Source organism: Harpia harpyja, chromosome 1 (genome assembly GCF_026419915.1).
Source record: "Harpia harpyja isolate bHarHar1 chromosome 1, bHarHar1 primary haplotype, whole genome shotgun sequence".
Lineage (NCBI taxonomy): Eukaryota > Metazoa > Chordata > Aves > Accipitriformes > Accipitridae > Harpia > Harpia harpyja.
In genome coordinates, this window is record NC_068940.1 from 108,884,091 (window position 1) to 108,903,970 (window position 19,880).

Sequence of the window (19,880 nt, forward strand, 5' to 3'; positions counted from 1 at the left end):
GTGACATAGGGACACGGGGGGGGCACGGCTGGGGGGGTGAAGGTGGGGGGGGACACGGGGGGGACACAGGACAGTGACATAGGGACACGGGGGGGGCATGGCTGGGGGGGTGAAGGTGGGGGGGGACACAGGGGGGACACGGGACAGTGACATAGGGACACGGGGGGGGCATGGCTGGGGGGGTGAAGGTGGGGGGGGACACAGGGGGGACACGGGACAGTGACATAGGGACACGGGGGGGGCATGGCTGGGGGGGTGAAGGTGGTGTGGGGACACGGGGGACATGGCTGGGGGGCTGGAGACAGGCAGGGGGACACAGGGGGGACATGGGAGAGGGGGACACAGGGGGACAAAGCAGGGACACAGGACAGGGACATGGGGACACAGCCGGGGGGATAGAGATGGTGTGGGGACACAGGGGGGGGGACACACGAGAGGACACGGCTGGGGGGCTGGAGGCAGGCAGGGGGACACGGGGACAAAGCAGGGACACTGGACAGGGACATGGGGACACAGGGGGACATGGCGGTGGGGATTGGGGCAGGCGGGGAGATGGGGGCGTGGGGACAGGGAGAGGGGGACACGGGGGACACGGCTGCGGGGATGGAGGTGGTGTGGAGACATGGCGGGGGGACACAGGACAGTGATATGGGGACAGAGGGGGACATGACCGAGGGGATGGAGGCGGGGGGGGACACGGGGGGAGACATGGGAGAGGGACATGGGGACACAGCCGTGGGGATGGTGGCAGGCGGGGGGACACAGGGGGGATGCGGGATGGGGAAATGGGAACACGGGGGGACATGGCCGTGGGGATAGAGGTGGTGCGGCATTCCGGGGGGGGGATGAGCAGGACCAGGACATGGGGGTCACGGCACATCCGTGGCGGGGGCGGGGGGGGGCACGGCCGAGCTGTATCCTGGTCCATCTGTGCTGGGGGGGGGCCAAGCCCTAATCCCGCGCTCCTGCCGGGATGTGCCGGATGCAGGATGTGGCCTCGCTGGGCAGAGCCGCCTGGGGGGCTCCGGATCCGGCCCCCCCGGCACAGTCTTGAGGGCTTTGCCCTGGAGACGGGGCGATAGGGGGTCCCACGGCAGCTGCCCCCCCCCAGCCGGCAGCTGGGCCCAATCGCCGGCCCCACAGATGGCCCCGGCCAGCCAGTCCCACACCATAAAACCCGCAGCCCCTCGGGGCGGCAGTGCCGGAGCCAGCCGGGACGGAGCTGGCGTCCGGGCGGCCCAAGGTAAGAGGGGCCAAGGTGGGGTGCAAGCCCCATCTCGGGGTGACCCCCTGTCCTGGGGGGCTGCCTGCAGGATCTGGGGATGTCCCCTGCCCTTGTCGCCATGTCCCCATCGCTGCCATCATGACGCCTTGCTCCCTGGTGGGATGGCACGTGCCAGGCATCCCAGCGGTGCCACGGGGACTCCCCAACACCGGGGACACCCCCGGGGACGTGGCCGTGTGGCTGCTCCACTGGTAACACCGGTGCTCCTCTGTCAAGGTGGCCGGCGCAGCACGGCGTGGCCGGGGGACGGTGCGGCATGGCCGGGGTGCTGCGGGTGCCCGGTTGGGTCCTGGTCGCCCTGCTGCTCTGGGTGGCCAAGGCAGAAGCAGCCACCGGGTGAGTCCTCCGTGCCGGGGCCTGTGCCACAGCCCTGTGCCGACACCCGGGACGGGGCATGGTGGGGGGACGCCGGCCCCAGCCCAGCTTTGGGGGGGTGGGATGGGTGCCGGGGTGGGTGCCGGTGCCGCGGGTGAACGAGGTGCCGTGGCAGGCGGTGGTGCGAGCGGACGGTGCAGGTGACGGCGGAGGAGGAGGTGACGCCGCGGCGCGAGGACACGGTGCCCTGTGCCAGCCTTTACCACTACAGCCTGGTGGGCTGGCGGATCGACCGGGACCGCATGCGCCAAGCCTATGGTGGGGACCGCGGTGAGCCCCCCCGCGACACCCAGCCCGGCTCCGGCACCCCCCTCTGCTACATCTACAGGTGAGTGCTGGGGGGGGAACGCGGGGTGCACAGCGCAGGGGTGATGCCGGGGCGGGGGGCAGGAGGGGGCACCCATCCCCGTGCCGCGTGCCCCCCGGCCCACCCCTGACGCCGGGACTCCCCCCGCCCCGCAGGCCCCCGGAGACGCGGCCGGTGGTGTGGAACCGCACGGTACGCGCTTGCTGCCAGGGCTGGAGCGGACCCCACTGCACCGAAGGTAGGGGCGGGGGGCGGTGAGGCGCGGTGGCACCGTCGTGCCGTCCCCGCCACCCGTCCAGCTGGCGAGACGCCCGGTGCTCGCCGGCGGAGACGAGGCGTGTCCCTGTGCCGCAGGCGAAGGCTCGCTGGGGCGCTGCTACGGCACGTGGCAGTGCCAGGACGCCGCCGGCAGCCGCAACCTCTCTGCCATGAGCCTGGCCGAGTGCTGCCGGCACCCCTGGGGTCACAGCTGGAGGAACGGCTCCACCGCACCCTGCCTCGCCTGCACCCACCTGCCCCTCGCCGGTGGGTCCGGGGGTCCCAGGGGGAGCGCGGGGGGGTCCCACAGGGGCGTTTGCTGAGCGGCGTCACCTCCCCACGGCAGGAGAGGCGTCCCCCCAGCCGTCGCCTGCCGCGTCCCTGCGAGGACCGGCCGCCCGGCACCGGGGCCCCTCCGCCAGCTGCCTCGCCTGGGCCGGATCCCGCTACCGCACCTTCGACGGGAGGCACTTCCACTTCTCCGGCGAGTGCACCTACAGCCTGGCCACCGCCGCTGACGGCACCTGGGCCGTCTCCATCACTGCTGGCAATCCCCGGGTACCGGCTGCCCCCGCGGTGGGGGGTTTTTGTGGGTGGGAGGAGGGGGAGCCCGGCCGGGGTCTCCGCTCCCCCCATGGACAGTCGCTCTGGGGGCAAGGGGGGCCGTCGGTCCGTCCCCACGGCATGTCACATCCCCGCGGTGTGCCCCGGCGTGGTCGCGGCATCCCCGGGCATCCGTGGCTGCCAGCAGCCACAGGGGTCCCGGTAGCCCTGGCACAGGCTGCAGGCAGCCGGACCCAGCCCTGGCTGACACCGCGCTGCCGCAGGCGCTGCACGTGACCTTCGGGATGGACACGGTGGCGGCCCGGGGCCGAAACATCTCCGTGAATGGCGTGGCAGTGCCGGAGGGACAGCCGTACCTGCACAACGGTGAGGGTGGTGGGAGGCTCCGTCCCCTGCTGCCACCGATCCCGGGGTCCTGGGTCCTCATCGCATCCCCATCCCTGTCCCCATCCCCACCCTTGTCCCTGTGCCGTGCCGTGCCGAGCCGCCCGCTGCGGTGCCGGCAGGGATCGGCGTCACGTGGCTGGGTGACTGGGTGGCCGTGGCGAGCGGGCTGGGCGTGCGGGTGACCTCGGACGGGCGCCAGGCGGTCACCGTGACGGTCGACGCCGAGCAGCGGGGCGGCACACGGGGGCTCTGCGGCCCCTACAACGACGACCCTGCCGGTAAGCGTCACCTCACCGGCGATACCCCTGCCATTCCCGTGCTGGGGGGGCGGGGGGCGGCTGTGCCGGGGCCGTGGGCCGTGTCTCCCCCCCTGCCCCAGCCCTCCCTGTGCCCCCAGATGACTTCCTGCGGCCGGGGGGAGACGTGGCCCCCTTTGCCGCCAGCTTTGGCAACTCCTGGAAGATCCCGGATGCCGGCTTGGAGGTACCGGGGCAGAGCTGGGTACTGGGGGGGGCTGGGGCTGCCGACTCCTGTGTCAGGCTGCGGGTCCCTGGAGGGGCCACCCCGGTTCTGAGGGTCCCCCCCGGGCTCAGCCCGCCTGCAGGGACGCGGCAGAGCTCGGCCTCGGCTGCGCGGCGGGTGACACGGTGCGGCAAGCGGCCGAGGCCATCTGCGGGAAGCTGCTGGCCGAGCCCTTCCGCCAGTGCCACGGCGAGGTGAGTGGGTGCCCGCTGCCGCGAGAGCCCGGGAGGTGCCGGGGGTGCCGGTCCCACCGCCCTCACCCACCGCCCCTGCGTCAGGTCGACCCCGGTGGTTTTTATGCGGCGTGCCTGGAGGTGCAGTGCCGGGAGGGGGACGCTGGGCTCTCACCGCCACCGGCCGTCTGTGACACCTTCGCCGCCTACGCGCGGGACTGTGCCCGGCACCAAACCTACGTCGACTGGCGCCAGCCGGGCTTCTGCGGTAGGGACCCGGGGGTGGGGGGTCTGGCACCGAGCCCCTCGCTGCGGCTCCCCCCTCCACCGCTGCGCTGGTGGCTCCTGCGCCCCAAAGGCTCGTGTGCGCACCCCTCAGTCGGCGCCGAGCGCGCCGGTGCTGAGCGCGGTGTCTGTCCCGGCAGAGCGGCGGTGCGGTGCGGGGAAGCGGTTCTCGGACTGCGTCTCCTCCTGCCCCGCCAGCTGCGCGGCCGTGGGCAGCGCCGAGGAGGGGCCGTGCCGCGAGGACTGCGCCGGCGGCTGCGAGTGTGCGCCGGGGCTCTACCAGGACGGGGGGCTCTGCGTCCCCCCGAGCGCCTGCCCTTGCCACCACCGCCGCCAGCGCTACGCCCCGGGCCAGAGCATCCGCCAGCGCTGCAACCAGTGGTGAGCAATGCCGAGGCGCCAGGGCCGGATTCTGCACAGCCGGGCTGGGGTCCCTGCACCCACAGGGGAATAAACCCTATGGATGGGCACGATGCCCATCGCACCCCATTTTTTGGGGTGGGGGGCAAGCGCCCGTGCATCCATGCCTGGTGCAGCAGGAGGTGCCGTGGCTGCGTCGTCATCCCCCCGGTGTCCCCTCTTGTGCCCACAGCACGTGCCAGGGTGGGCACTGGCTCTGCAGCCAGGACCGGTGCCCGGGGGAGTGCGCGGTACTGGGGGGCCGCCACTACGTCACCTTCGACCGCCGGCGCTTCTCCTTCCTGGGCGCCTGCGCCTACACCCTGGTGCAGGTGAGTGCGGCCGCTGCGGTGGCCGGGATGGTGGCCGTGGTGGTGGCCGGGACGGCGGAGACCTCCCCTGGGGGGGGGTCTGCCCCGGGGACCCCGGCACAGGGGGGGCTCAGTGGGGTCTCTGCCCCCCCCCCAGGACTTCGTGGAGGGGCAGCTGCTGATCACGGCCGAGCACGAGGCTTGCGATGGCCGCCGGCCCCTCGGCTGTCTCCGGTCCCTTTCCGTCAGTGCCCGCCGGACCTCCGCCCGCCTCCGCGGCACAGGTGACCCGCAGGGACCGTCCCTGCGCCCCGGCGGGCTGGGGGATGCTGGCCCGGGGGCCGTGCCCTGACGTCCCCACAGTGGTGGGTGCCGGCCCGGTAGCCGTGCCCTGACGTCCCCTTGCTCTCCCGGCGCAGGCGAGGTGACGGTGGACGGGCGGGAGGTGACGCTGCCCTTTGCCGGCGCCGAGCTGAGCATCCGCCGGGCGTCCTCCTCTTTCCTGCTGCTCCAGACCTTCGGGGCCCACGTCCTCTGGGGGCTGGAGACCCCCGCCGCCTACATCACCCTCCAGCCTGCCTTCGCCGACAAGGTGAGCCCCGTCCTCGGCTGTGCCGCGCCACCACGGTGGTGCCGGGTGGTGGAACTGGGCTGGGATCCGGCGGGATGCATCCTGGCTACGGGGGGTCCTGCGGGCCCCATCCTGAGCCACGTACCGGCGCGGCAGGTGCGGGGGCTCTGCGGCACCTACAACTGGAACCAGCAGGATGAGTTCACCACGCCGGCGGGCGACGTGGAGACCAGCATCACCGCCTTCGCCAACAAGTACCGGGCGTCCGGCGACTGCCCCGTGCTCAGCCCGTTCCCCCTCGAGCCCTGCGGTGCCTTCGCCGGGCGGCGGGAGCTCGCCGAGGCCGCCTGCGCCGTCCTGCACGGCCCTGCCTTCCAGGTGCCGAGCGGCCCCCCGCCCCGGCTGAGCGCCAGCGTGGCCGGTGCCCGGCGGAGGTGCCGAGTGCCGGCGCCGCAGCCTGACCTGCCCCTCCCGCCCCCAGCCCTGCCACCGGGTCGTGGAGCCGGAGCCCTTCCTCCGGCTCTGCCTGCACGATGCCTGCGCCTGCCGGGGCGGGCAGCGCTGCCTGTGCCCGGTGCTGGCTGCCTACGCCCGGCAGTGCGCCCGGGAGGGAGCCGCGCTCTCCTGGAGGAACCAGAGCTTCTGCGGTGCGGGGCAGGGGGGCGGGATGGAAGGGATGGATAACGTGGGGTGGGATGGGATGGGGATGGGGATGGGGATGGGATGAGATGGGGATGGGATGGGATGGGGATGGGGATGGGATGGGATGAGATGGGGATGGGGATGGGATGGGATGGGGATGGGGATGGGGATGGGATGAGATGGGGATGGGATGAGATGGGGATGGGATGGGATGGGGATGGGGATGGGATGGGATGAGATGGGGATGGGGATGGGATGGGGATGGGGATGGGATGGGGATGGGGATGGGATGAGATGGGGATGGGATGGGATGGGGATGGGATGGGATGAGATGGGGATGGGGATGGGATGGGGATGGGGATGGGATGGGATGAGATGGGGATGGAGATGGGATGAGATGGGGATGGGATGGGGATGGGGATGGGATGAGATGGGGATGGGATGGGATGGGGATGGCAATGGGATGGGATGGGGGTGGGGATGGGGATTGGGTGGGATGGGATGGGGAGGGGACAGCAATGGGATGGGATGGGATGAGATGGGGATGGGGATGGGATGGGGGTGGGGATGGGGATTGGGTGGGATGGGATGGGGAGGGGACGACAGTGGGGTGGGATGGGGATGGCATGAGATGGGGATGGGGATGGGATGGGATAGGATGAGGTGGGGATGGGATGGGGATGGGATGGGATGAGGTGGGGATGGGATGGGATGGGATAGGATGAGGTGGGGATGGGATGAGATGGGGATGGGATGGGGATGGGATGGGATAGGATGAGGTGGGGATGGGATGAGATGGGGATGGGATGGGATAGGATGAGGTGGGGATGGGATGGGGATGGGATGGGATAGGATGAGGTGGGGATGGGATGAGATGGGGATGGGATGGGGATGGGATGGGATAGGATGAGGTGGGGATGGGATGAGATGGGGATGGGATGGGGATGGGATGGGATAGGATGAGGTGGGGATGGGATGGGGATGGGATGGGATAGGATGAGGTGGGGATGGGATGAGGTGGGGATGGGATGGGGATGGGATGAGATGGGGATGGGATGGGGATGGGATGGGATAGGATGAGGTGGGGATGGGATGAGGTGGGGATGGGATGGGGATGGGATGAGATGGGGATGGGATGGGGATGGGATGGGATAGGATGAGGTGGGGATGGGATGGGGATGGGATGGGATAGGATGAGGTGGGGATGGGATGAGGTGGGGATGGGATGGGGATGGGATGAGATGGGGATGGGATGGGGATGGGATGGGATAGGATGAAGTGGGGATGGGATGAGATGGGGATGGGATGGGGATGCTGCCACCACATGCCAGGGGACAGCGGGGAGGGCCGGGTGCTGGGGGCGCAGGCAGCAGGGCAGGGATGCCGCTGTCAGTGACCTCCCCGTATCCGTCCCTGCAGGCGTGCCGTGCGGCGGGGGGCAGCAGTACCTGGAGTGTGGCCGTCCCTGCGGCCAGACCTGCGCCGACCTGCGCCTGGATGGGGACAGCTCCTGCCCCGACCTGGACGGGCTCTGCATTCCCGGCTGCAACTGCCCTGCTGGGCTGGTGCTGGCCGAGGGCGGGCAGTGCGTCCCGCCGGGCGACTGCCCCTGCCGCCACGGCACCCAGCTCTACCCTCCCGGCAGCCAGATCCGCCGGGGCTGCAACGCCTGGTGCGTAGCCCAGCCGGTGCCCGAGGGGGTGGCAGGGACCGGACAGGGGACACAGGGGACGGCAAGGGCTGGGCAGGACGAGGGACACCGATCCAGTGCCGCAGGACGTGGCGGTGGCAGGAGACGTCTGATGAAATCCCCCTACGGCCCGTTTGGGACGGCACCGCGGGATAGGTGGCTTTCATTGACCGTCCCTGCCACGGGGCGCCGGTGCTACCGACAAAGAGCCTGTCTCCGGCCCCCGCCGGCCTGGCTGGCGGGGGGGACCCATCCCTGAGGTGGTGATGTGGAGCCCAGGGCATCTCTGCTGGGAAGTGAGCTTTGGGTGGGATGGGATGGAGATGAGGATGGGGATGGGTGGGATGGGGATGGGGATGCCAGGACCCTGGTGTGGGGCTGGCTGGGCGGGGGGCTCCCCGGGCCTGGAGGGTGCTGGGGGGCTGCCCTCACCATGTCCCCTCCCCGCAGCATCTGCGCCGGCGGGTCCTGGCGCTGTGCCGAAGCCCCCTGCCCCGTGGCCGCCCTCTGCCCTGGGGGGCTGGTTCATGCCCCGGGGTCCTGCCTGCGCCGCTGCGACGGCGCCGAGCCCAACGGCACCTGTGCCGGCATCGCTGACGGCTGCGTCTGCCCTCCTGGCACCGTATTCCTGGTGGGTGACCCCCTCCCTGGGGGAGGGTGTCCCAGGGGGCTGGGGGACCTGGGGCATCGGGGGGCTGGGGGGCTGGGGGAGTGGGGGGTCAGGGGACCTGGGCATGGGGGACCAGGGGCTGGGGGGTCCAGGGGACGTGGGCCATCGGGGATGTGGGGTGTGGGGGGCTGGTGAGGGGTACTAGGGGGTCCCAGCCCCTCTGCTGGTGCCTGTCCAGAGCCCCCCATGCTGCAGGGGGGCTGTCAGTCCCCTCTCCCCACCAGCGCCGGCTCACTGGGGGGGGGTGTCTCGCATCGGCAGGACGGTCGCTGCGTGTCCCCGGAGGAGTGTCCCTGCCACCACGGCGGGCGGCTGTACCGGCCCAACGACACCATCGTCCGGGACTGCAACACCTGGTGAGACCCCCCCCCCCCCAGACCCACACCCCGGGGATGCCGTGGCTGCACCGGCACTCAGCAATGTCCCCCGCAGCGTGTGCCGGCAGCAGCGCTGGCATTGCGGCCGGGAGGAGTGTGCGGGGACCTGCGTGGCCACAGGGGACCCCCACTACGTCACCTTCGACGGGCGAGCCTTCTCCTTCCCGGGGGACTGCGAGTACCTGCTGGCCCGCGAGACCGCCGGCCTCTTCACCGTCACCGCCGAGAACGTCCCCTGCGGCACCAGCGGCGTCACCTGCACCAAATCAGTGGTGGTGGTGATGGGCAACACCGTGGTGCACATGCTGCGGGGTGAGGGGACGGGGGGGGGGATGCGGGGATGGGTCCCCCATGGGGACGGGGATGTGCCGGGAGTCACCGCCCCTGACAGCCCACCCTGTCCCGGCAGGGAGGGACGTGACAGTGAACGGGGTCTCGGTTCGACCCCCCAAAATCTACAGCGGGACCGGGCTGACGCTGGAGCGCGCCGGCCTCTTCCTCCTCCTCCTCCTCTCCCGCCTGGGGCTGGCGGTGCTCTGGGATGGAGGTGAGACCTGCCGGGAGGGCTCGGGGGGGGGTCCCCGGGCCAGCCGTGCCACGGCGGGCCGCCGGTGCCAAGCGCCATGCTGTGCCACCCCAGGCACGCGGGTGTACGTCCGGCTGGAGCCGCAGCACCGGGGCCGCGTGGTCGGGCTCTGCGGGAACTTTGATGGCGACGCCGAGAACGATTTTGCCAGCCGGCAAGGGGTGCTGGAGCCCACCGCCGACCTCTTCGGCAACTCCTGGCGCCTCAGCCTGCTCTGCCCCGAGGTCGACGGCGCCGACGCTCGGCACCCCTGCACCGTACGGATGGGGACAGGGATGGGCAACCGGGGTAGCTGCACGGGGACGGTGGTGGGGAGCAGGTTGGGGGGCAGCCCCGGTGCCTGGCTGGCCAAGGGATGGCATCTGACAGCGGTGCCGGCCCCCCCCAGGAGAGCCCCCACCGGGCGACGTGGGCCCGCAGGCGCTGCAGCGTCCTCCGGCAGCGGCTCTTCGCACCGTGCCACGACGCGGTGCCGTGCCAGCGCTTCTACGACTGGTGCGTCTTCGATGCCTGCGGGTAAGTGCCGAGCCGGCGGTGGGCAGGGGGTCCCCGAACCGGTGGGGGGGGGGGGTCCCGCCACCCCCATCCCACCGGCTGCGGCACCGACCCGCCGCGCTCTGCCGGCAGCTGCGACTCCGGGGGGGACTGCGAGTGCCTGTGCACGGCCATCGCCACCTACGCCGAGGAGTGCGGCCGGCGCGGCATCCACGTCCGATGGAGGAGCCAGGAGCTGTGCCGTGAGTCACCGTCTCCATCCCCGTGGGCTCTGGTTGAGGCTGGGGGGGCGGTTTTGGGGGGGTCCAGGATGGGGGCTGGGCTGTGCCCCCCACGGGCTGTGCTGGGGTCTGGGTTTGGTCCCGTGGCTGATCCAGACGAGTGATGGGGCTGGGGGGGGGGCTGGGATCCGGGGCTGGGGGGGTCAGGAGCCCCCCGCATGGGGAGGGAGCGGGGCCAGGTGGCTGTGGGGCAGGGGGGGGTCCCTGCCCTGCCCGACCCCTTGTCTCCAGCCCTGCAGTGCGACGGGGGGCTGGAGTACAACGCCTGCGGCCCCCCCTGCCCCCCCACCTGCCGCAGCCTCGGTCGGGAGCCCCCTGAGCACTGCCAGGGCCTGTCCTGCCAGGAGGGCTGCTTCTGCCCCCCGGGGAGGGTCCTGCACGGTGAGACCTGGCGATGGCGTGGGGATGGTATGGGGCTGGAGTGGGGCTGGCATGGGGATGGAGTGGGGCTGGAGTGGGGCTGGAGTGGGGCTGGCGTGGGGATGGTATGGGGCTGGCGTGGGGCTGGAGTGGGGATGGCGTGGGGCTGGAGTGGGGCCAGTGTGGGGCTGATATGGGGCTGGCGTGGGGCTGACACCTCCTCCCCTCTCCGCTGGCAGATGGCGGCTGCATCGAGCCCGCCGAGTGCCCGTGTTTCTGGGACGGCTTTGCCTTCCCGGCTGGTGCCGCGGTGCAGCAGGGCTGCAAGAACTGGTGAGTCTCCCCGCCTGGTGCGGCACCGGGCCGGCACGGCCATCCAGCACCCGCCAGCAGCCGGGCTGCCGGGACGGTGACGCCAGGATGGTGGAGAGCACCCCAGGGCTGAGCCGTCCCCGTCCCCGCAGCACGTGTGCGGCGGGTCGGTGGCATTGCCCGTCCTCGCCGGAGCCGTGCCCGTCCAAGCCGCGTTGCGCCGAGTGGGAGTTCGCCTGCCGCGCCGACGGGCGCTGCGTGCCGGGCGCCTGGGTCTGTGACAACGAGGAGGACTGCGGGGACGGCTCGGACGAAGTCTGCGCCCCGCGCTGCGCCCCGCACCAGCACCGCTGCGCCGGCGGGCAGTGCCTGGCCTGGGGCGCCCGCTGCGACGGCGTGCCCGACTGCCCCGACGGCTCCGACGAGGACGGCTGCCCCCCCTCCACCTGCACCCCCCCCGAGTTTGGCTGCGCCAGCGGCCGCTGCCTCCCCCCGGGACGCGTCTGCGACGGAGAGCTGGACTGCGGCTTCGCCGACGACTCGGATGAAGCAGGCGAGTGGCCCCACGGCCGCCCCACGGCTGCTCCCAGGGGTGCCGGGGCAGGGGGGGGCATTGCGGGTGTCCCGGGTCCCAGAGCAGCGGGGTGCAGGAGGGGGCTGCAAGCAGGCTGTGCCCCATAGCAGCAGGGCCTGTGCCCCATGGCGGGGGTCCCTGAGCCCCCTGACCCTGGGGGTCTGTGCCCCACGGCGGGGGTCCCTGACCGCTGCCACTGCAGGCTGCAGCCCGAGCTGCGAGGTGGGCGAGTTCCGCTGCGCGGTGGGCCGGTGCGTGCCATACCCTCACCGCTGCGACGGCCGCGACGACTGCGGTGACTTCAGCGATGAACGCGGCTGCGTCTGCCCCCCCGGCCACTTCCAGTGTCCCGATGCCCGGTGCCTGCCCCCATCCACCGTCTGCGATGGCCACCGCGACTGTGCCAACGGCACCGACGAGGCTTTCTGCCCAGGTGAGGGGCCACGGGGCTCAGCCCCCCCCACCGGGACCCCCTGCCCGTGGCGGCATCACCCCATGGGACTGTGTGTGCCCCCCCCCCCAGACCGGGTGACCTGCGCCCCCGGGCAGCTGCCCTGCCCCGACGGCTCCTGCATTGGCGAGGCCACGGTCTGCGACGGCCACCACGACTGCCGGGATGGCTGGGACGAGAGCCCGGCGGGGGTGCGCGGCGGCACTGGCCGCTGCCGTGCTCACCACCCCCGCCAACGCCTCGGCAGGTGAGGGGCGGCGATGCCGTGGGGCGGCCGGACCCCCCGCGCGGCTCCCCGCTGCCCTGCCCCATAGCCCCGGTGCCGGCACGGGGGAGGTTTGCCGGGATCACCGTGCTCTGCGCCGGGATGGCACCTGGTGGGGATGGGGGTGCGATGGGGACCGCTGGGCCGGGCACCCCACGGTGACCCGCCGCCCCCAGTGCCGGCGTGCGGCCCCTACGCCTTCGCCTGCGGGAGCGGGGAGTGCGCGCCGCGGGGCTGGCTCTGCGACGGCGAAGCCGACTGCCGCGACGGCAGCGACGAGCTGGGCTGTGCCGGCGGCTGCGAGCCCGGACACTTCCCCTGCGCCCACGGCACCGACTGCGTCCCCTACGGCCACCTCTGCGACGGCGTCCCCCACTGCCGCGACCGCTCCGACGAAAGCACCGACCGCTGTGGTGAGCTGTGGTCAGGGTCTCCCTCGGTGTCCTCCTCCCCAGTGACACCCAGCATGGTGGGACGCTCTTGGGGGGTCCCCCCGGTGTCCCCCTACCCGGTGGCAGCCGGCATGGTGGGATGCTCTTGGGGGGTCCCCCCACGGCGTCACGCCTGATGGTGCTCTGGCCCCGGCGCAGGCTCAACCGCCATCCCGCCGTGTCCGGGGCAATTTGCCTGCGACGATGGCGTGTGCCTCAACGCATCGAGGGTCTGCGACGGTGCCACCGACTGTCCCCGGGGCGAGGACGAGCTGGCCTGTGGTGAGGGGCTCCCCGGCAAGGGAGGTGGGGGGTGGCGGGGGGCTGCAGCTGGGCAGCGGCAGGGGGGTCGTGGCTGGAAACGGCCACCCCGCCACGGCCACCCCCTGTCCCCTCCCCAGAAAGCCACGTCCCCACCGGTGGGAGCAACCGGACGGGGGGACCCTGCGCCGAATACACCTGCGGGGAGGACGAGTGCGTCACCTTCCAGCAGGTAGGGGGGCTGTGGGGGACCCCCGCCCCTCCCGGTGCCACCACGGGGTCCCTACGGTGCTGCCCCGCCGCCTCCCCGGCTCAGCATCGCGCCGGTGCCGCAGGTGTGCGACGGGGTGCCGGACTGCGGGGCCGGGGGGGGACCACCCCAGGACGAGCAGGACTGCGGGGTCTGGGGGCCCTGGGGGCCCTGGGGCGCCTGTACCCGCTCCTGCGGCCCCGGCTTGCAGCAGCGCACGCGGGGCTGCCATCAGCACCGCCCCGGCGTGCTGCACCGGTGCCGCGGTCAGGCCGCGCAGGAGCAGCAGTGCTTCAGCGTCGCCTGCCCCGGTGAGTGGGACTGCCGGCAGGGATGGGGGGGGGCGGCGGGGGGCTGGCACGGGGGTTTTGGGGGGGTCCCACCGCTGGCAATGCCCGAGGGGTCCAGGGGGACGCCATGGCTGGGGTGCCTGCGGGATTTGGGGGTTCCCATGGTTGGGGCTGCCCAGGGGAGTTGGGGGTTCCCGTGGCCGGGGTGCCGGGGAGATTTTCGGGTCCCTATGGCTGAGGCTGCCTGGGGGATTTGGGGGTTCCCATGGCCGGGGTGCCTGGGGAATTTGGGGGTTCCCATGGCTGGGGCTCTCCAGCAGGTTTGGGGGTTCCCAAGGGGGTTCCCAATTCCCCCCCCAGGGACACCCCAATAGTCCCTCATAGCATCCTGATATGCCCCTAGATGACCCCAATCCCCTTTGGGACACCCTAGTACCCCCCAGGGCACCCCAATATCCCCCCCCTAAGACCCCATTATCCCCCTCCAGGACCCCAATATCTCTTCAGAGCACCCCAGTACTCCCCCAGATCACCCCAATGGGCTGCCCAAGGGGTCCGGGGGGTTCCCGTGGCTGGGGCTGCTGGGGCAGGAGCGGGGCCCCCCCCCCCGGACAGGTCAGGGCTGGCCGTGGCCCTGGGGTGCCAGGGGGTGCACGGGCAGGGGGGTGCGGGCAGGGGCTGCCCACCCTCACACCTCTCCCTCCTGCCCGCAGTGGACGGCGCCTGGAGCGAGTGGGCGACCTGGTCCAACTGCACGGGGGGCTGCGGTGGGGTGCGGCTGCGGCGGCGGGACTGCCGGCCCCCCCCAGAACGGTGGCCGCCACTGCGCCGAGCTGCCCGGCGCGTCCCCCGCCACCCTCGAAATGGGTGGGTGACGGTGGGGCGGGGGGGGGCTCTGGGGCACCGGGGGGTCCCGGTGAGATGGGTGGGCTCCGGGGGGTGGCTGACCCCGCTCCTCCCGCCCCAGGCGCCTGCGAGCCGGGGGGCTGCCCCAACGCCTCCGCCTGCCCCGGGGGGCTGCGGCCCCGGTCCTGTGCCCCCTGCCCCGCGTCCTGCGCCGACCTCGCCGCCGGTGCTAAGTGCCGGCAGGACCGACCCTGCAGCCCAGGTGAGGTGGGGGGGACGACGATGGGGGGAGCTGCGGAGACCCCGGGGGGACCCTTCGCCTTGGAGCGGACAAGAGGCCAGCCGCAGCGCACCCACCCACCCACTCGCCCACCGTGGCAGGGTGCTGGTGCGCGGCGGGGCTGGTGCTGGATGCCGGCAGCGGCCGGTGCGTGCGCCCGCGGGAGTGCCCCTGCCAGGTTGGGGGGCTGCGGTACCGGCCGGGGCAGCCGGTGAAGGTGAACTGCCGCCTCTGCACCTGCCTGGACGGGCAACCGCGGCGCTGCCACCAAAACCCCGACTGCACCGGTGGGTCCTGGCACGTGGCGGCACCGCGACGGCAGGGAGGGGCCGGCGGGACCCCCGCTGACCCGGTGCCCCGCGTTGCTGGCAGTGCACTGCGGCTGGTCGGCGTGGTCGGCGTGGGGCGAGTGCCCGGGTCCCTGCGGCTCCCAGAGCGTCCAGTGGTCCTTCCGCAGCCCCACCAACCCCAGCCGGCGCGGCGGCGGCCGGCACTGCCGCGGCATCTACCGCAAGGCCCGCAGGTGAGGTGGCGGGCGCCGGGGGTGGCGAGCGAGCGGGCGGGTGGGCTCCCCGCCGACCTCCCCTCTCCGCAGGTGCCAGACGGCGCCGTGCCGGCACTGCCGCTACCAGGGCCGGCGGCGCGTGCCGGGGGAACGCTGGCGCGGGGGGCCCTGCCACGTCTGCCAGTGCCTGCCCAGCCTGGCCGTCCGCTGCTCGCCCTACTGCTTCCACCGTGCCGCCGGCTGCCCCCAGGTGAGGGCTGGGGGTGCTGGGGCATCCCCGGGGGGGGGGGACGACCCTCCCTGCCGGTGACGGTGACGGTGACCCCACGCAGGGCCAGGTGCTGGTGGAGGGCCACGGGGACTCCTGCTGCTACTGCGCCCCGGCGGGTGAGTCGGGGGGAGCGGGTGCCGCAGCGGGGGGGGGGGGCGTCCCCACGGTGTGGGGTCTGCCCCAGCGCCGGCTGCATGGTGGCTGTCCCCACCGCAGGTGACAACGGGACAGCCATCCCCCCCACGCTGACGACGGAGCCCCCCTCCGCCACGCCGGCAGAGCCCCCCGGCAGCCCCCTCCTCACCTTCCCGCTGCCTCCCCTCGGCGGTAAGCGAGACCCCCCCCTCACCACGGGGCAGCCCTCTGCGGGCAAGGTGCGGGCAGCCGGGGACCGGGGGCTGTGTCCCCCCCCACTCCACATCCTCCATCCCGGCAGATCCCTGCTACCGCCCGCTGGGCATCGCCTCCCTGCCGGACAGCAGCTTCGCCGCCTCCTCGGAGCAGGCAGGGACCCCCGCCCACGCTGCCCGCCTCCACGGCGGTGACCCCGGGCAGGAGCTGCGGGGCTGGGCCCCCCCAGACGATGCCTACCCGGCGCTGCTCTCCGAGCCCCCCTTCCTGCAGCTGGACCTGCTGGAGCCCACCAACATCACCGGTGGGTGCCCGTCCGGACCCCCGGGCATTGCCGGCGGCGGCGGTGTGGGCGGCGGTGCCGACACGTTGCCGCGCTGTCCCCCGGCAGGGGTGGTGGTGCAGGGAGCCGGCTCCTCCGACGCCTTCGTCACCGCTTTCCTGCTGCGGTTCAGCGCCGACGGCACCCGCTGGCACCGCTACCGCGAGGTCACCGCCGACGGCCGGCCTGAGGCCAAGGTGCCGCCTGCGCCGGGGTGCGACCGCGGGCGGGCGTGGGGGGAGGCACGCGGCGAGCACCGGCTGCACGTGGAGCCACGGTTGCACGCGCGGGGCCGCGCACGTGGGCGCTCGCGCACAGGCGTGCGCACCCCCCTGCCCGTCCCTGCCTGCACACCCCTGCCTGTGTCCCCCCTCCCTGCTCCCCCCCCCCCCGCCCCAGCTCTTCCAGGGTAACTGGGATGCCGGCACACCAGCGGTGCGGCTGCTGGGCCGCATGGTGCAGGCGCGGCACGTCCGCATCCTCCCCCAAGACTTCCACAACCGCATCGTCCTGCGCGCCGAGCTGCTGGGCTGCCCCCCAGGTATGGGGGGGGGGGGCGAGGGGGGGCACGCCTTCATCCCCCCACCATGGGAGCCCTTCTCCTGCCTGCCTCTGCCTTCTCCCCAAAGTGTCCCCTGCCCGGCTTGGGGCCGTGACGGTGACGGTGCCGGTGATGCCGGTGATGCCGGTGCCGGTGGTGCCAGCGACTGTGCCGGCGACGCCAAGCCAGCGCCCCTGCGGCGTGGGGGAGTTCCGGTGCGGGAACGGGGGCTGCGTCCCCGGGGGTCCCCACGGTGCCCTGTGCGACGGCATCGATGACTGCGGCGACCTCTCGGACGAGCTGCCCTGCGGTGAGCGGGGTCGGGGGCCCGGTGTCGCGGTGGGGGCGTCCGGCACCGCGGGGGGCCCGGGGCTGTGGGGTGCTGCCCTTGACGACGACGCTGCCCACCCCGTGCAGGGCTGGCCCCCCCGGTGACCACCCCGGTGCCCGGGCTGTGCCCGCCGTCCCACTTCGCCTGCCCGGGCTCCGGCGGCTGCCTCCCGGCATCCCAGAGGTGCGACGGCATCGCCGGCTGCCCCGACGGCGCCGATGAGGCCGGCTGCGAGACCCCCGGCACTGGCAGGTACTGGTGCCGGGACGGTGGTGGTCCCGCCGGGGGGGGGGTTCGGGGTAGGTGACCCCTAATTGCCGCCTCTGCTTCTTCCAGCCCCACGATGCCCGCGGCAGCCGGTGTCCTGGTGCCGACCACCCAGCCGCCATCGGTGCCCCCGGCCACGGTGAGCCCTGGGGGGGCTGGGGGGGGGCAGTGGGGGGGGCCGGCGGACAGCAGCAGGTGATATCTGTCTGTCCCCATGCAGGCGTCCCCCGGGACGGGCGCCTGGCTGACCCCCAAAGGTGCCGAGCCCACCCCCCCAGGTACCTGCTGTGGGGCAGAGCGGGGTGGGGGGCAGGACCTGGTCGAGCCTGGGGGTTACCTGGGGGGGCTGCAGAGTTGTGGCGGCTCTGGGCTGTGGGACCCCCCCCCCGGCTGTGCCCACCCTTGCAGCCGGCCCTGCCAGGGGACGGTCCTGCCCCCCACAGCCGGGTCGTGCCCCACACAGGGCAGCCAGGGGCCGAGCCCCCCCCCCAGCCCCCCACTGTGGCCGAGGTGCCCCCCAGAGCCGGAGCCACCAGCCCCGCGGTGCCGGGGGGCACGGAACCAGCACCGGCCAGCCTGGGGGGCTCTGGGCAGCCAGAGCTGAGCGGTGCCCCCCCCGCCGGGCTGCCGGGCCCCCCTGACACCCCGACACCCGCCGGCACCCTGCCAACGGGCACCAGCCCCCCCGGGGGGCCACCCTCCTCCGGACCCCCCCCGGTGTCCCCCCGGGTCACGGCACTGCCCTCCCTGGCTCTGACGGGGCCCCCCCCCCCCCAACCCCCCCAGGTGAGGGGGATCCCGGGGGTCGAGGATGGGCACGGCCCCCCCCCAGCCGATGTGGTACCCTGGGGAGTGGGACGGGGACATGGGCGTCCGTGGGGCAAAGGGGGGGGGGCAGCACCCCAGCTTGCTGCCATGGGGCTGGGGGTGCCGTGGGGCTGGGGGGGGTGCCGTAAGCTTAGGGGTGCTGTGGGGTGGGTGCTGTGGGTTTTGGGATGCTGTGGGCTGGGTGCCGTGGGTTTAGGGGTGCTGTGGGGCTGGGGGTGCCGTGGGGCTGGGGGTGCCGTGGGGTGGGGGCAAAGGTGCTGTGGGGTGGGTGCTGTGGGTTTTGGGATGCTGTGGACTGGGTGGCTGTGGGGCCAGGGGTGCCGTGGGCTGGGTGCCGTGGGTTTAGGGGTGCTGTGGGGCTGGGTGTGCCGTGCCCAGCCCCACACACGGAAGGGGCTGTGTCCCCCATGCCCCCCCCCCCTTCGCTCCCCCAGGTCCCGCGCTGCCCCGGCTGCTCTGCCCACGGGGCCAGTTCACCTGCGGGGTGCTGGGCTGCCTGGATGCGGCCCTGGTCTGCGACGGGCGCCAGGACTGCCTGGACGGCTCGGACGAGGCGCGCTGCGGTGAGCCGACCCCCCCCACGGGACCCCCCCATGGCTGCGGGGCCCTCCCCTCCCTGGGGAGAGGGGGAAGGCTGAGCCCCCCAATCCTCCCCACAGTGGGCAGGGGGGGCTGTCGGCGGTGAACCCCGCTCCCTGCCCGCTCCGCAGGTGCCCCCCCCACCTCCGCCAGCCCCCCAGCCTGGCCCCCCCCCACCTGCCCCCCCAAGCAGTTCTCCTGCAGCAGTGGGGGCTGCCTGCCCCCCGAGAAACACTGCGACCTGCACCCCGACTGCCCCGACGGCTCCGATGAGCGTGACTGCGGTACGTGGCGGGGGGGGACGACAGGGGACGGGGACTGGGACCCCCCCCATCCCGCGGTGTCCTGCTGCTGGCCAGCTCTGGCCCCCCCACCCCGTCCCTGCGGTGTCCGGCCACTTGTGCATTTGCCTGCCCTGGGGAGCTGGGGGGGGGCATTGGGGCTGGGGGGCACTGGAGCTGGGGGCACTGGGGCTGGGGGGCATCGGGGCTGGGGGTTACTGGGGCTGGGGGGCACCAGGGCTGGGGGGCATTGGGGCTGAGGGGTATTGAGGCTGGGGGGGGAACCGGCGCTGGGGGGGCATTGGGGCTGGGGGAATCCGAGGCCGGGGGTCACTGAGGCTGTGGGGGTCTGAGCTGGGGGGGCACCAAGGTTGGGGGGGCCCAAGGGTGGGGGCTGGATGAGCGGGGGGGGTCCCCCCCAGGGTAGCCCTCACCCCCCACCTCGCCCCCCCCAGCCGACTGCATCCTGTCCCCCTGGGGCAGCTGGGGTCCCTGCAGCCGCTCCTGCGGGCTGGGGGTCACCCTGCGCCGGCGGGCGCTGCTGCGGGGGGCCCTGCCCGGGGGGGGCTGCGCCCGCCCCCGCCTCGACACCCGCGCCTGCTTCCTCCGTGCCTGCCCAGGTACCCGCTTTCATCACGGGCCGGGACCCCCCCCCAGGGGCCGGGACCCCTGCCATGCCCTGGCCGGCCGGGGGTCCCCGATGGTGGGGGGGCTCGGGGAACCCATGGTGGGGGGCAAGGGGGTGCCAGGGGGTCCTGTGTCTGAGCAATGGGGCAGCACGGGTGGGTGGGCAGGGGGTGCTCACCTCTTCTGCCTCCCCGCTGCCCCCCATCCTCTCCCCCCAGTGCCCGGTGGGTGGGCAGCCTGGGGGTCCTGGTCCCCCTGCGATGCCGAGTGCGGGGGGGGCGTGCGGAGCCGGACACGGAGCTGCAGCGATCCCCCCCCCAAGAATGGGGGGCAGCCCTGCCTTGGGGACACCCTCCAGAGCCAGCCCTGCAACCTGCAGCCCTGCGGGGAGCCCCCAGGTATGGGGGGGGGACACGGGGTGACCCCCGCCGGGGGGGGAGAGTGTGCCAGGGTGCAGGGGCCTGGCACTGGGGTGACTG

The 19,880-nt window shown here is 73.5% G+C and overlaps 1 protein-coding gene across 1 annotated transcript in view; it reads left to right on the forward strand.

Moving 5' to 3' along the window:
- Positions 1 to 1,529: 1,529 nt before the first annotated feature.
- LOC128139330 (SCO-spondin-like) overlaps positions 1,530 to 19,880 on the forward strand; it is a 32,612-nt gene continuing 14,261 nt past the window's right edge. Inside the window, 53 exon segments of the mRNA XM_052781579.1 lie at positions 1,530 to 1,621; positions 1,776 to 1,988; positions 2,123 to 2,205; positions 2,322 to 2,492; positions 2,572 to 2,783; positions 3,053 to 3,155; positions 3,296 to 3,454; positions 3,574 to 3,659; positions 3,770 to 3,892; positions 3,977 to 4,139; positions 4,297 to 4,537; positions 4,749 to 4,887; positions 5,024 to 5,150; positions 5,286 to 5,458; positions 5,594 to 5,815; positions 5,919 to 6,084; positions 7,499 to 7,751; positions 8,220 to 8,400; positions 8,701 to 8,795; positions 8,872 to 9,128; positions 9,226 to 9,363; positions 9,457 to 9,659; positions 9,791 to 9,918; positions 10,030 to 10,139; positions 10,410 to 10,559; positions 10,778 to 10,871; positions 11,003 to 11,403; positions 11,627 to 11,857; positions 11,948 to 12,118; positions 12,317 to 12,553; positions 12,731 to 12,853; positions 12,973 to 13,064; positions 13,168 to 13,393; positions 14,086 to 14,171; positions 14,173 to 14,239; positions 14,340 to 14,480; positions 14,600 to 14,785; positions 14,871 to 15,021; positions 15,094 to 15,253; positions 15,336 to 15,390; positions 15,491 to 15,601; positions 15,711 to 15,929; positions 16,017 to 16,144; positions 16,347 to 16,488; positions 16,577 to 16,798; positions 16,906 to 17,071; positions 17,156 to 17,225; positions 17,307 to 17,364; positions 17,550 to 17,872; positions 18,261 to 18,477; positions 18,625 to 18,777; positions 19,230 to 19,394; positions 19,620 to 19,799. Of these exon segments, the coding sequence (XP_052637539.1) occupies positions 1,542 to 1,621; positions 1,776 to 1,988; positions 2,123 to 2,205; positions 2,322 to 2,492; positions 2,572 to 2,783; positions 3,053 to 3,155; positions 3,296 to 3,454; positions 3,574 to 3,659; positions 3,770 to 3,892; positions 3,977 to 4,139; positions 4,297 to 4,537; positions 4,749 to 4,887; positions 5,024 to 5,150; positions 5,286 to 5,458; positions 5,594 to 5,815; positions 5,919 to 6,084; positions 7,499 to 7,751; positions 8,220 to 8,400; positions 8,701 to 8,795; positions 8,872 to 9,128; positions 9,226 to 9,363; positions 9,457 to 9,659; positions 9,791 to 9,918; positions 10,030 to 10,139; positions 10,410 to 10,559; positions 10,778 to 10,871; positions 11,003 to 11,403; positions 11,627 to 11,857; positions 11,948 to 12,118; positions 12,317 to 12,553; positions 12,731 to 12,853; positions 12,973 to 13,064; positions 13,168 to 13,393; positions 14,086 to 14,171; positions 14,173 to 14,239; positions 14,340 to 14,480; positions 14,600 to 14,785; positions 14,871 to 15,021; positions 15,094 to 15,253; positions 15,336 to 15,390; positions 15,491 to 15,601; positions 15,711 to 15,929; positions 16,017 to 16,144; positions 16,347 to 16,488; positions 16,577 to 16,798; positions 16,906 to 17,071; positions 17,156 to 17,225; positions 17,307 to 17,364; positions 17,550 to 17,872; positions 18,261 to 18,477; positions 18,625 to 18,777; positions 19,230 to 19,394; positions 19,620 to 19,799 (8,551 nt within the window). The 5' untranslated portion in view covers positions 1,530 to 1,541.